The sequence below is a fragment of the Lampris incognitus genome, chromosome 5 (genome assembly GCF_029633865.1).
Source record: "Lampris incognitus isolate fLamInc1 chromosome 5, fLamInc1.hap2, whole genome shotgun sequence".
Taxonomy (NCBI): Eukaryota; Metazoa; Chordata; class Actinopteri; order Lampriformes; family Lampridae; genus Lampris; species Lampris incognitus.
In genome coordinates this window covers 3606622-3622219 of record NC_079215.1, presented here as the reverse complement: position 1 = coordinate 3622219, position 15598 = coordinate 3606622, and the positions used below count along the sequence as shown (strand labels likewise).

Genomic DNA, 15598 nt, shown 5'->3' with positions numbered 1-15598 from the left:
AGAAAAACGTAGAGCCAGAAAGCCAGCTACACGGGGGGTGGGGTGGGGTGGGGGTGGGGGGATACTGTTACGGCAAGGGAAAACGACGACACAGAGGCGAGTGGAGTGGAGTCGAGTGGAGCCGGTACCATGTAGCGGAGAAGGCGCCAAGTGAAAAGGTGATGGGGTAAATATAACCCTTACTAGGAACAAGATATGGAAGTGTCGGTGTGTCTTTGTTTGAATATTTCTGTGTGTGTGTGTGTGTGTGTGTGTGTGTGTGTGTGTGTGTCAGGTGTTGCACAGCATGGTGAGCGGTGTGGACAGGCCGCCCACCACCCCCACAGGAAGTCAACTTATCCTGCGCTGTAAGGACTTCCGTGTCATCCAACTGCTAATTCCACAGGAGAAAGACTGTATGGACGTACACGCCTCCCTGGCCAGGCTGTCACGACCAGGTGTGTGTGTGTGTGTGAGAGAGAGAGACCTCCCTCATTGTCAGACTGTCACGACCATAAATAATTATGTGAGTGTGTTGTGTGTGTGTGTGTGTCTTCTCTCCATCACTAAATCTCAAATCCAGATCCTACCAGGTCCTAGACGTACACCTCAGCATGCAATTATCGACACACTCGAGTATCGCGTTATTATCTGTTGTGATACCTTATCGATTCTCAAAACCACTGTATCCATTTTAATTGTTTACATGTAAAGGTTTGTGACAAACATGTTGTGTTGTGTGTAACCCCACGACCCCTAGACAACAGTGTTGTAATCTGTCTTCAGCAATCTGACTCTTCCACTCCAACCCAACAACGTAAACTGAGACAGGAAGTAGCATCAGCACAAAGAACACAGGCCTATGAAACCACAATATATCGCCTTTCTCACAGTATCACAATATATCGCCTTTCTTACAGTATCACAATATATCATCTTTCTTACAGTACCACAATATATCACCTTTCTAACAGTATCACAATATATCACCTTTCTTACAGTATCACAATACATCACCTTTCTTACAGTATCACAATATATCACCTTTCTTACAGCATCACAATATATCACCTTTCTTACAGTACCACAATATATCACCTTTCTCACAGTACCACAATATATCACCTTTCTTACAGTACCACAATATATCACCTTTCTTACAGCATCACAATACATCACCTTTCTTACAGTATCACAATATATCACCTTTCTTACAGTATCACAATATATCACCTTTCTTACAGTACCACAATATATCACCTTTCTAACAGTATCACAATATATCACCTTTCTTACAGTACCACAATATATCACCTTTCTAACAGTATCACAATATATCACCTTTCTAACAGTACCACAATATATCACCTTTCTAACAGTATCACAATATATCGCCTTTCTTACAGTACCACAATATATCACCTTTCTAACAGTATCACAATATATCGCCTTTCTTACAGTACCACAATATATCACCTTTCTTACAGTACCACAATATGTGGCGATGTATTGAATGGTAGCCCTGTATCGTGATACGTACCGTATCGCCAGCCTCGCCGGTGCTCCTCTCTAGCTGCTACGTTGTCCCTTCCCAGCGGGACTCCTCAGTTGTGTTTGAAATCAGACCTCAACACAACAGATTTTGTTGGGTTGTCAGTTTTTAGAACATATAAATAAATCGGTAATATTATTTTTTTTTCCACGATAATATGATCGGCATATTTATATGATTTCCATGGATATGCTATTTTCATTGAATTATTTGTTTAAGTAGATCAATTTAAATATCGCACCTTTAAAACTTAGTTTTTATTATTCAGCTTTTTTGTGGAGGTTGCAGCAAACCAGATTTTTTCTTTTATAAATAATTGCAACGTCTTCAAAATATTTCAGAATAAAGGGCGTCCGGGTAGCGTACTGGTCTGTTCCGTTGCCTACCAACACGGGGATCGCCGGTTCGAATCCCCTTGTTACCTCCAGCTTGGTCGGGCATCCCTACAGACACAATTGGCCGTGTCTGTGGGTGGAAGCTGGGTGTGGGTATGTGTCCTGGTCGCTGCACTAGCGCCTCTTCTGGTTGGGGGGAGAATATCGTGATCCTCCCACGCGCTACGTCCCCCTGGTGAAACTCCTCACTGTCCGGTGAAAAGAAGCGGCTGGCGACTTTCCATGTATCGGAGGAGGCTTGTTGGTAGTCTGCAGCCCTCCCCGGATCAGCAGAGGGGGTGGAGCAGAGACCGGGACGGCTCAGAAGAGTGGGGTAACTGGACGGGTACAATTGGGGGAAAGGGGGGGGGTGTAATTCATATCACAGGTTTCTTGCCGGATTACGTGGTTATTAATCGTCGAAAAGTGAAATCCCGATATCCGATCGATAACGATCACTGTGCAGCAGCCCCTTTCGTGAGTGAAAGGAGACCAGGTTTAAGACTAAGACTGACTGGGTCCTTGCTGTCAGGGTGCTGGGTAGGAGGCTGACTTCTTCTCAAAATGCACTTTCATGAACTGTGTTTTGCCCTCATCGTCATCATTGTCATCATTATTAGTGTAAGAGTGTAACGACCACAGATGTGCACATTCGCTAACCCTTGGCTAACAGGTTGCGGTCATTTCAACGGCGTGGGTTCGAATCCCACCACTGCCACCAATGTAGCGAGAATTCTGGGTTCCCCGCACCACGGGCGACTGCGCTAACCAGTCAACTGAAGGGTCTGACTCTGACCCGTTAACCAAGGGCGAGCAAGTCTACACACCTGTGGTCATTATTTTCAGAGAGAGGTAGAAGTGTTGTGCCGTCTGTCCCATCCCCTCCACATGAAACCTTCTCCTCTCCTTCCGTCTCCCTTTCCTCCTCCTCTCCTCCTCTCACTCACCTTTATCTCCTCCCCAGAGAAGTACGGAGAACTCTACTGCCTGTCCTTCAACCCCAACGTGAACAAAGAGGAGCGAGAGGAGTCGTGGGACTTCATAGACCTCACGGCCGACTACAGGAGGATGGGAGTGCCTAATAATCTCTGGGTTACTACTGCCGCCAACAGTGAATACAGGGTGCGTCTGACTCGTGTTATCTTCCTCCTCCTCTCACCTCCACTCGTAGCCAGAGCATCTGACAGCACCTGCAGCAACATGTGAATATGACAAGTTTGGATCCTGCACAATCGAGATCCGCTGTCCTTCAGATGTTGGTGTTCGTGGAATTGTTCATTTTTGTGCTCTATCTGGATGATTTTCTTTTCTTTGTTGTCTCGCCTGCTTGACATTCCTAGACATGAAGAGACCCTTGGTTTCTCAAGTACGCGTTTCCATATCTTGCTTTTTGAATATTAGAATGATGCTGGGCAGCACAGTGGCGCAGTGGTTAGCACAGTCGCCTCACAGCAGGAAGGTCCTGGGTTCGAACCCCGGGGTAGTCCAACCTTGGGGGTCTTCCCGGGTCATCCTCTGTGTGGCGTTTGCATGTTCTCCCCATGTCTGCGTGGGTTTCCTCCTACAGTCCAAAGACATGTAGGTCAGCTGAATCGGCCATACTAAATTGTCCCTAGGTGTGAAGGTGTGTGTGTGTGTGGACCCTGTGATGGACTGGCGGTCTGTCCAGGGTGTCTCCCCGCCTGCCGCCCAATGACTGCTGGGATAGGCTCCAGCATCCCCACAACCCTGAGCAGGATAAGCAGTTTGGAAAATGGATGGATGGGTGGATGGATGGATGGATGGATGGATGGATGGATGGATGGATGGATGGATGGATAGAATGATGCATCTATCCTTGTTTATGTCAGCGTCAAACCGAGTCAGGATCCTTGTCTGTGCAAATTTGATTGGCTCTTTAACTATCCTCTTTGTCTCCACCTCCTTTTTTCACCTCATCCAAAATGCGAGTGAGGGCGTCCGGGTGATGTGGCGGTCTATTTCATTGCCTGCCAACACGGGGATCACCAGTTCGAATCCCCGTGTTACCTCCAGCTTGGTCGGGCGTCCCTACAGCCACAATTGGCTGTGTCTGTGGGTGGGAAGCCGGATGTGGGTATGTGTCCTGGTTGCTGCACTAGCGCCTCTTCTGATCAATCGGGGTGCCTGTTCGGGGGGGGGACTTGGGGGGAATAGCATGATCCTCCCATGTGCTACGTCCCCCTGGTGAAACTCCTCACTGTCAGGTGAAAAGAAGTGGCTGGCGACTCCACATGTATGGGAGGAGGCATGTGGTAGTCTGCAGCCCTCCCCGGATCAGCAGAGGGGGTGGAGCAGTGACCGGGACAGCTCGGAAGAGCGGGGTAATTGGCCGGGTACAATTGGGGAGAAAAGGGGGGGGAAATCCACAAAAAAAATAAATATTTGTAGGGTTGCATGTTGCCAACTTTTGAGGATGGTCACACAAAAGGCATTGTTTTAATTAAAAGGTTTATTGGATTGTTCAAGAGATGCTCGAATGGCTTCTCGTTCTAGTATCCACACAGCACAGCAGGGTCATCAGTCATTACACATGTAAGATACTATTCAGCTGTGTAGTACTTCCTGTGTAGTACTTCCTGTATGACTGAAACAGAGTTTTTGACACTGTGTCTCTCCTCCCCGGTAGGTTTGTGAAACGTATCCATCAGAGCTGTTTGTTCCAAAGTCCGCCACACCGGCTGTCATCGTCGGGAGCTCCAAATTTAGGAGTCGGGGACGCTTCCCCGCCCTCACCTACTTCCACCAGGACACACTGGTCAGTTGATTCACACGCACATGCACGGGCAGAAACACAAACGCACAGATTCACATGCACAAGTATACTGCTACACTAGGGCTGTGTATTGGCCAGACTCTGGCTGGATACAGGGTTACGATTCAATATATCATGATATTGTGATACTGTAAGAAAGGTGCTATATTGTGATACTGTTAGAAAGGTGATATATTGTGGTACTGTTAGAAAGGTGATATATTGTGATACTGTTAGAAAGGTGATATATTGTGGTACTGTTAGAAAGGTGATATATTGTGATACTGTTAGAAAGGTGATATATTGTGGTACTGTTGATATATTGTGATACTGTTAGAAAGGTGATATATTGTGGTACTGTTAGAAAGGTGATATATTGTGGTACTGTAAGAAAGGTGACATATTGTGATACTGTTAGAAAGCTGATATATTGTGATACTGTTAGAAAGGTGATATATTGTGGTACTGTTAGAAAGGTGATATATTGTGATACTGTTAGAAAGCTGATATATTGTGATACTGTTAGAAAGGTGATATATTGTGATACTGTAAGAAAGGTGATATATTGTGATACTGTTAGAAAGGTGATATATTGTGATACTGTAAGAAAGGTGATATATTGTGATACTGTAAGAAAGGTGATATATTGTGGTACTGTTAGAAAGGTGATATATTGTGGTACTGTTAGAAAGGTGATATATTGTGGTACTGTTAGAAAGGTGATATATTGTGATACTGTAAGAAAGGTGATATATTGTGATACTGTAAGAAAGGTGATATATTGTGATACTGTAAGAAAGGTGATATATTGTGATACTGTAAGAAAGGTGATATATTGTGATACTGTAAGAAAGGTGATATATTGTGGTACTGTAAGAAAGGCGATATATTGTGATACTGTAAGAAAGGTGATATATTGTGGTACTGTAAGAAAGGCGATATATTGTGATACTGTAAGAAAGGTGATATATTGTGGTTTCATAGGCCTGTGTTCTTTGTGCTTATGCTACTTCCTGTCTCAGTTTACGTTGTTGGGTTGGAGTGGAAGAGTCACATGGCTGAAGACAGATTACAACCTGTTATCTAGGGGTCGTGGGGTTACACACAACACAACACATTTGTCACGAACCTTTACATGTAAACAATTAAAATGGATATAGTGGTTTTGAGAATTGATACAGTATCACAACAGATAATATTGCGATACTCGAGTGTATCGACGTTTTCTAACACCCCTATGGTACACACAACGCGAACATGCAGATACACTTGTACAGCTGTTCAGATAGACACAAATAAACATAAGGATGCACGTGCACAAACGTACAGACACACACAAACATACACACAACGTACAGGTAAACATGCCAGTGCACATACACACACACACACACACACACACAAACGTAGACTTTAATATGCTTGAACACATAGACACATGTGCACAAACTTATAGTAACCTTCACACAGACACACAAACATTCAGTTACACACACACACAAACAGCTACACGTGCACACGAACCCCTGCAAGTGCAGCTCATACGTCATTAAAAGTGGAACCACACCTGCTGCCTGTCTCTCTTGTCCCCTTCAGATAGCATTTTCTACCCACAACCCCCGAAACTGACTGGGAAGCAGTACACACATACATGTCTCTCTCACTGTTACACAAAACACACACACACACACACACACAATCAACCCTTGATCCACCATAGAGAAATATCTCCAATGTGTTTTCCTCAGTTTGGAAATAAATACGCTAGTTATTTTAACACTGGTGACAGAAGAAATCAGAAATCCTCTCACGTTGACTGGCGTGCAGAAGACGGACAGCGCAGCAGGCCCGTAGATTTGATTTCCACTTTATTAGAAAGCAAGAGCACAAGAATTTCACTGTGTTCCAGTACACAAAACAATAAAGTTGAACTTGAACTTTTGATCAAAATGTTATTCATTGTTGTTTTTATTATTCTTATTTCAAGATGGCAGTTGTGGCGTGGCAGTCTATCCGTTGCCTACCAACACGGGGATCGCTGGTTCGAATCCCCGTGTTGCCTCCGGCTTGGTCAGGCATCTCTACAGACACAACTGGCTGTGTGTGAGGGTGGGAAGCCGGATGTGGGTATGTGTCCTGGTCGCTGCACTAGTGCCTCCTCTGGTCGTTTGAAGGGGGGGGGGGACTTGGGGGAATAGCGTGATCCTCCTACGCGCTATGTCCCCCTGGTGAAACTCCTCACTGTCAGGTGAACAGAAGCGGCTGGTGAATCCACATGTATCGGAGGAGGCATGTGGTAGTCTGCAGGCCTCCCCTGATCGACAGAGGGGGTGGAGCAGAGACCAGGACGGCTCGGAAGAGTGGGGTAATTGGCCGGATACAATTGGGGAGAAAAGGGGGGGGGGGGATGGCAGTTGTATGAAGGATCATGTGACCTGTGTACTCAGATGATCATGTGTCTGCCATATGATCATACATGATGTTTTCTTACTTTTCATCTTTGAGCATGTATGACCTGGACCATGTTTTTAGTCTATATTGCTTAGATACAGTGGCGCAGTGGTTAGCGTGGCCGTCTCACAGCAAGAAGGTCCTGGGTTCAAGCCCTGGGGTAGTCCAACCTTGGGGGTGGTCCCGGGTTGTCCTCTGTGTGGAGTTTGCATGTTCTCCCCGTGTCTGCGTGGGTTTCCTCCGGGGCTCCGGTTTCCTCCCACAGACAAAGACATGTAGGTCAGGTGACTCAAAGACATGTAGGTCAAGTGAATCGGCTGTATTAAATTGTCCCTAGGTGTGAATGTGTCAAGTCCATTTTATTTGTATAGCCCAGTATCACAAATGACACATTTGCCTCAAGGGGCTTTACGGCAACACAACATCCTGTCCTTAGACCCTCGCACTGGATAAGGAACAACTCCCAAAATACCTGTGTGAACACTAAAAAATGTGTGTGTGTGTGTGTGTGTGTGTGTGTGTGTGTGGGCCCTGTGTGATGGTCTGGCGGCCTGTCCAGGGTGTCTCCCCACCTACCGCCCAATGACCACTGAGATAGGCTCCAGCATCCCCGTGACCCTCAGAGCAGGATAAGCGGTTCAGATAGTGGATGGATGGATGGATGGATGTTTAAAGTTCACATGTACCAGAACAAAGGGGATGTTATAAAGCGTCTTGTGAACAAATAAAGGCCTGTTGTTAACCGTTAGCTGATATCACACAAAGGTATTCAAAACTCACCGGGAGTAACAAAGTCGGTACACAGTAATGGGAGAAATGGCCTTGGTGGGATACGAGCTAGAAGACATGATATGAGGAGGAGGGGTACAAACGACTGCCCTATAATGCCCCTTTTCACTGCATGGTACCAGCTCGACTCAACTCTACTCTACTTGCTTTTTTTGGTTTTCCTTGGGCAAAAGTTAGGGATAGTACCTGGTACCAGGAACTTTTTTTTGGTACCGCCTCTGTCAAGGTTCCAAGTGAGCTGAGCCGATACTAAAAGGTGACATGAAAATACCACTATAAATAAATAAATAAATAAAATATAAATATATGTGTATTTATTTATATTTATTTAAATATAAATTAAATGTTATTACATTACATTCATTTAGCTGATGCTTTTATCCAAAGCGACTTATAATAAGTGCATTTAATGTAGGAGATCAGGAGAACTACTAGTCATCAGAGGTCCTAAGTACATCTTCTCTCTAAACAAGCATCTAAGAGCAAAACCAGTGTTAAAGTCAAAGCGTAAGAAAGAGATTTTTTTTTTAATGAGTGAATACAATAAGTGCTAAGAACAAGTAACAGGGTAGTAGTTCTTGAAGAGGTGAGTTTTCAACCTGCGCCGAAAGATGGGCAGCGACTCCGCTGTCCTGACATCAGTGGGGAGTTCATTCCACCACTGTGGGGCCAGGACAGAAAAGAGCTGTGACCGAGATGATCGGCAGCAAGGGCCTCTGAGCGACTGGGCAACCAGGTGTCCCGAGGCAGCAGAGCGAAGTGGTCGGGCGGGGGTGTAGGGCTTGACCATGACCTAGAGATAGGAAGGAGCTGTTCCTTTCACTTCCCTGTAGGCTAGCACCAGAGTCTTAAACTGGATGCGAGCAGCTACTGGGAGCCAGTGTAGGGACATGAGAAGAGGAGTTGTGTGGGAGAACTTAGGGCGGTTGAACACCAGACAAGCTGCAGCTTTCTGAACAAGCTCCAGAGGTCTGATGGCCGACGCCGGGGCACCAGCAAGGAGGGAGTTGCCGTAGTCCAGTCGGGAGATGACCAGAGCCTGGATGAGCACCTGTGCTGTCTCGTCGGTGAGGAATGGGCGAATCCTCCTGATATTATAGAGGAGAAATCTGCAGGAGCGAGCAACCGATACAACATTTGCAGCAAACGACAGTTGGTTGTCCAGGATCACACCCAGATTCCTCGCAGTCCAAGTTGGCATCACCACGGTGTTGTCAATGGTGATGGCCAGGTCTCGGTGCGGGCAACCTTTCCACGGGAGGAACATCAGCTCTGTCTTGTCCAGATTGAGCTTCAGGTGGTGTGTAGCCATCGACTCCGAGATGTCAGTCAAGCACGCAGCAATGCATGTGTCTACTTGTGTGTCAGAGGGAGGAAAGGACAAGATCAGCTGGGTGTCATCAGCATAACAATGATAAGAGAAGTCATGCGAGCGAATAACAGAACCCAAGGATGTCGTGTACAGGGATAAAAGGAGAGGACCCAGAATCGAACCTTGTGGAACACCTATAGTCAGTCTGCGAGGCTCCGACACAGATCCCCTCCATGTCACCTGGTAGGAGTGACCCGTCAGGTAGGATGGAAACATTGAGAGTGCAGAGCCTGTGACACCCAGCCCCTCGAAGGTAGAGAGGAGGATCTGGTGGTTCACTGTGTCAAACGCAGCTGACAGGTCCAGGAGTATCAGGACAGAGGAGAGAGCGTTTGCTCTCACAGCGTGCAGGGATTCTGTCCCTGCATGGAGGGCCGTCTCTGTCGAGTGACCCACCTTGAACCCAGACTGGTTGGTGTCCAGGAGGTCGTCCTGGTTGCAGTACAAAGAAAGTTGGTTAAAGACAGCACATTCGAGTTTTGGATAGAAAGGGTAGAGGGGAAACCAGTCTGTAGTTTTTGACATCAGGGGGGTTAAGTGATGGTTTCTTGAGAAGGGGGGTGACTCTAGCAGTCTTGAAGGCAGATGGAAAGCATCCTGCTTGGAGGGAGGTGTTGGTGAGATGGGTTGGAAAGGGAAGGAGTTCAGGTGCTATAGACTGAAGAAGAGGGGACGGGACCGGGTCAAGGGAGCATGTGGTGGGGCGACTGGATGTGATGGGGTTGAGGACCTCATCGGGGGAGAGGGGCGCGAGGTGGGACAGCGTGGGACGTGGAGAGGTGAGGGAGGGTGCAGAGGGTGGGCTAGTGCAAGGAGCACTAACCGGGTGGTGAGAAAAGGAGGATCTGATGTCGTTTACCTTCTTGTCAAAGAAGGTAGCAAAGTCATCAGGGAGAAGGGAGGAAGTATGAGGAGGAGGTGGGGGTTGAAGAAGTGTAGAGAAGGTTTCAAAGAGTTTCTTAGGGTTAGAGGCAGAGGATAGGATTTTAGAGCAGTAGAAGGCAGCTTTAGCAGCAGAAAGGGAGGAGGTGAAAGTGGAAAGAAGAGATTGGAAGTTGAGAAGGTCCTCTGGGAGTTTGCCTTTTCTCCATTTGCACTCTGCCACTCTTAGGCTCCGTCTGTCAGTACGTACTGAGTCGGACGGCCAAGGGGCGGATGGAGTTGGGCGGGCAGGCCTGGAGGTGAGGGGACAGAGATTGTCCAGAGAAGAGGAGAAGGTAGAGAGAAGAAGATCAGTAGCTGTGTCAGGGGGTAGGACAGAGAAAGATTCCGGTGTAGGGAGGATAGAGGTAACAGAGGAATAAAGTTCAGTGGCGGAGAGAGAGCAGATGTGTCTAGGGGTGGAAACGATGTGGGTAGAGGGAGGTGGTGAGGGGGGTGAAGAGAGGGAGAAAGAGTTGGACATGAAATAGTGGTCAGAGAGCTGGAGGGGAGTAACAGAGAGATTGGAAATAGGACAGTGTCTAGTAAAGGTAAGGTCCAGCTGGTTGCCTGCCTTGTGGGTAGGAGGAGAGGGTGAGAGGTGAAGGTCAAAGGAGGAGAGGAAAGAGAGAAGAGGATCTAGCTTGTCAGTGTGGATGTTGAAGTCACCGAGAAGGATAAGTGCAGAGTCATCAACAAGGAAGTGCGAGACAAGTGTGTCAAGCTCCTTCAGAAACTCACCAAGGGGGCCTGGTGGGCGGTACACAACCACGATGGTGAGTTTGACTGGATAAGAGACAGTAACAGCATGAAATTCAAAAGAGGGCGGAGAAAATTGTGAAATGGAAACAAGAGCGTATTTCCATTTCGGGGAGATCAGCAGGCCAGTACCAACCACCACCCCGCCTCCCAGCTCTGGGAGTGTGAGAAAAAGAGTACACATCAGGCAGAGCTGCGGGTGTGGTACTGTTTTCTGGCATGATCCAGGTCTCAGTTAGAGCAAGAAAGTTGAGGGAGAACAAGGATGCTTAGCCTGAGATAAACTCATCTTATAAAATAAATAAAAAGTATTTAAATTTAAATAAATAAACTATAAATAAAATTATTTATATCTATTTAAATACAAATAAACTCTGACCACTGGTTGGTCAGAGAGAAATTGAACAGCTGTGTTTATAACAGGAAATGCCAAAGTGAGTCTTATGAAACTTGTATGATAGTTGATAATCTGTCCATGTAAAACATGATGTGTTGTCAGTGAGTCTCTTAGTTACACTAATGTTGTTCATGTGAAGCACACATTTACAGTTGGTCTTGCTGGTTTTGTTGAAAATAAAACACTGGTGTGGGGCGCTGCTAGTTAAGGGAGGGAAAACTAGTCACCGCACCCACAAATGACCAGCAGGGCTTCACCGTGAGGGGTACTATCTGCAGTGGAAAACCACATCCCACACAGTAAAGTGAGTAGAGTTGAATACAGTAGAGTGGAGTTGAGCCAGGACCATGCAGTGGAGAAGGGGCATTTAAGAGAGACTGTGCTGGACTGGAAGGCTGACTTCATGTCAGCTGTGCTTGCAGGCATGACAATAATGTAAGGGACTTTATCTCGCACCTCATTTATTGTCAGAGTGGCATTTAAATAACTGCCACAACAGCACTATTGTCTGATTTATATTCATCTTTCCCACCGGAGCAAAGTTAGCCCTTGAAGTTTTAGGTAAATAATAATTTTGCATACGTTATGATAAAACTCGTGATCATTCATTATGCAAATTTTAACCATGATATCATGTTCAGCAGCAGTCACTGGGTGGCAGGCGGGGAGACACCCTGGACAGGCTGCCAGGACATCACAGGGCCCACACACACACACACACACACACACACACACACACACGTTCACACCTAAGGACACCTAGGGACCTGCCAGGAGAAGTGGCCAGGCCTTCGGCATGGTAAATCCTGTATCAGTAGCCTGTGTGCCCTGGAGGGCCGGTGACGGTTTGGTAATATATTTATATCTGTGTCCTCCATCTTAGGGAGTTTTTCCTCATTGGTGTCCAGGGTCCAAGCACAGAGGATGTCGTTTCTTGTTGTATATTGTACTGATTGTAAAGCCCTTCCGGACTACCTGGCAATTTTGGGCTGTACAAGTAAACTTGACTTGACTTGACTATGGGCGGCACGGTGGTGCAGTGGTTAGCGCGGTTGCTTCACAGCAAGAAGGTCCTGGGTTCGAGCCCCGGGGTAGTTCCAGCCTTTGGGGTCATCCCGGGTCGTCCTCTGTGTGGAGTTTGCATGTTCTCCCCGTGTCTGTGTGGGTTTCCTCAGAGGGGTCTGGTTTCCTCCCACAGTCCAAAGACATGTAGGTCAGGTGGATCGGCTGTACTACATTGTCCCTAGGTGTGTGTGTGTGTGTGCCCTGTGTGTGTGTGCCCTGTGTGTGTGTGTGTGTGTGTGTGTGTGTGTGTGTGTGTGTGTGCCCTGTGTGATGGCCTGGCGATAGGCTCCAGCATCCCCGCAACCCTGAGAGCAGGATTAGCGGTTAGGATGATGGATGGTTATCATTGTTCAGCCAGTGCTGGTATAGACATCTGTTTAGTCAGGTTAAATGGTCAGAATCTCTCTTACACACCCACCCACACCCACACACCCACACCCACCCACACACACACACACACACAGGGGCACACGTAGGTACATTCTAACCTACCTGATTGTTCATCATCCTGGTGTGTTGCTCATTCGTCATCAGTAGCTTCCTTTTGTGTTGTTTTCAAACAACAATGCAAACAAACCCGAGTCCGGAGCAGGTCTATGAGAAGGTCGGGACTCGGGTCTGTGTAATCCAGATCACTCAGCCCCCCGCGTGTCTCCGCGTGCTGCAGGCGGCGGTGTGCCGGTGCAGCCAGCCGCTGTGCGGGTTCAGCGGCCGCTGTCAGGAGGACGAGCTGATGCTGCAGGCCGTCATGAGGGCCAACCCGGGCAGCGACTTCATCTACGTGGTGGATACCAGGCCCAAGGTAACACACACACACACACACACACACACACACACACACACACACACACCACCAAACGCCAAGCGAATTTTCGCGTTGCTCGCGCGAGTTCAGCCGCAGCATCGAGTACGCGACCAGCTTGTCCTCCATTTCCTGGCTTAACGGGGCGCCAGTGACGTCAGGAGAAGCTCAACGCTGATAGGCTTTCGCGACGCAGCGTCACGGGAACTTCTCGCTCAAATTGGATATTTTCAACTCGCGCGAACACACGCGAATTCGCGTCGACTTTACATTGTAGCGGATTACGGGGGCTTCGGTTCGGCCCCGGCCCCGGGGCCGAACCGAAGCCCCGGCCGGACCGTCACAGCCGGGCAGCGAACTCGTATCTCCCGCACGGTGGGCGACTACGTTAACAAGTCGACTAAAGGGTCCGGCCTGGTAGCCAAGGGCTAACGGTTAGCCAAGGGCTACCGAGCCTGTTCATCCGTGATCGTGCCCCCCTTCCTTCGGGATTCCCGCGAATCGTCACAGCCGGGACGCGAACCTGGGGCTCCCGCACCCCGGGCGACAACGGTAACCAGTCGACTAAAGGCTCCGACCCGTTAGCCCCCGTTAGCTAAGGGCTAACGGTTAGCTAAGGGCTAACGGGTCGGACTCTGCCTCTTCGTGTACGTTACACTACCCCCCTCCTTCGGGAAGCGCGCATCCCACTTCTGACAGCAATATAGGGGCCCCACGTTGTCGCCCGCGGTGCGGAAAGTCCGAGTTCGCGTCCCGGCTGTGATGGTCTGGCCGGGCTGCCCCCCGAATTCGCTACGTTGGTGTCAGAAACGAGTTCGCGCCCCGGCTGTGGCGGTCTCCTCCATCGGATGCACTTCCCGAAGGAGGGGGGGGAGTAACGATCACGGATGAATAGGCTCGGTACCGCTTGGCTAACGGGTCGGAGCCTTTAGTCGAGCGGTTAGCGATGTCGCCCGCGGTGCGGGAGGTACGGGTTCGTGTACATTTGGGCCTAATCTGGGGCACTTTTGGTACTTATGGCTCAGTTACAGTACTGGCAACTGTTGTGTGGGCCAGACGTGGCCCAAATGTCATAAACCGGGCCTGACTTGGGTTACAGCAAGTGTTGTGTGGGCCAGACGTGGCCCAAATGTCATAAACCGGGCCTGACTTGGGTTACAGCAAGTGTTGTGTGGGCCAGACGTGGCCCAAATGTCATAAACCGGGCCTGACTTGGGTTACAGCAAGTGTTGTGTGGGCCAGACGTGGCCCAAATGTCATAAACCGGGCCTGACTTGGGTTACAGCAAGTGTTGTGTGGGCCAGATGTGGCCCAAATGTCATAAACCGGGCCTGACTTGGGTTACAGCAAATGTTGTGTGGGCCAGATGTGGCCCAAATGTCATAAACCGGGCCTAACTTGGGTTACAGCAACTGTTGTGTGGGCCAGACGTGGCCCAAATGTAATGAACCAGGCTTGACTTGGGTTACAGCACATACTATGTGGGCCAGATGTGGCCCAAATGTGGCTGAGTTGAGGCAGCCACACTCACCCTGAGTCAGCGCCATCATTCAAGGCCAAATGTGGGCTGTAAGATAACTGCAGATGTGGGCCATATTTGGGCCAAAGATTCTTTGCTATCTGGGATAAATTGTCCCTAGGTGTGAATGTGTGTGTGTGGGCCCTGTGATGGCCTGGCGGCCTGTCCAGGGTGTCTCTCCGCCTGCCGCCCAATGACTGCTGGGACAGGCTCCAGCATCCCTGTGACCCCAAGTAAGGATAAGCAGTTTGAATAATGAATGAATAATGACTGTAATACGTGTGTGGCAAATCTGCGCCTCACACACAGACACACACACAGACACACACAGAGGGTTGATGAGAGCACAGAAGCCCATTTATTAAAACCAAGACCTGAAAACACCAGAATTAAAACCATCTAAAAATAAACTGGCATCAAAAGTCTCTTTGTTGGCGAGAGAATTCTGCAGGGCTGCCCCCCACAGCCTTCAGCCACCCCCCACCAGCCCACCCCCGTCTCTGGTGTGCCATTGTTTGGGGTGGACCCAGTCCGTCCACAGCCCACTCTGCCACAGTACATTACCAGATAGTAGTATATGTAAGCTGTAAATGTGTCTTGGATTCTTCTCACCGAGAACAAAATGTTGTGTTGTTCAGCCACAGAAAGCAGTGCTGATTACACAACACGGCTATCAGAGGACGACTTGCTCCACAAGTCTTCTGAGGACTCGGTTCATGTTATTAAAGCAGCAGCATCACATGTCTGATGGAGTGACGACTGACTTGTAGTGACTCAACACTAATGTTGAGTCACTACAAGTCAGTCATCACTCCATCAGACATGTGATGCTGCTGCTGTTGTTG

At 48.4% G+C, this 15598-nt stretch overlaps 1 protein-coding gene across 1 annotated transcript in view; it reads left to right on the top strand.

The window, feature by feature from the left end:
* The window catches only part of mtmr7b (myotubularin related protein 7b), a 47500-nt gene that overhangs the window by 11675 nt on the left and 20227 nt on the right, over positions 1 to 15598 (top strand). Inside the window, exons 3-6 of the mRNA XM_056279664.1 lie at positions 275 to 437; positions 2870 to 3027; positions 4553 to 4681; positions 13100 to 13234. Coding sequence (XP_056135639.1) covers positions 275 to 437; positions 2870 to 3027; positions 4553 to 4681; positions 13100 to 13234 — 585 coding nt within the window. The remainder of the gene's footprint in view (positions 1 to 274; positions 438 to 2869; positions 3028 to 4552; positions 4682 to 13099; positions 13235 to 15598) is intronic.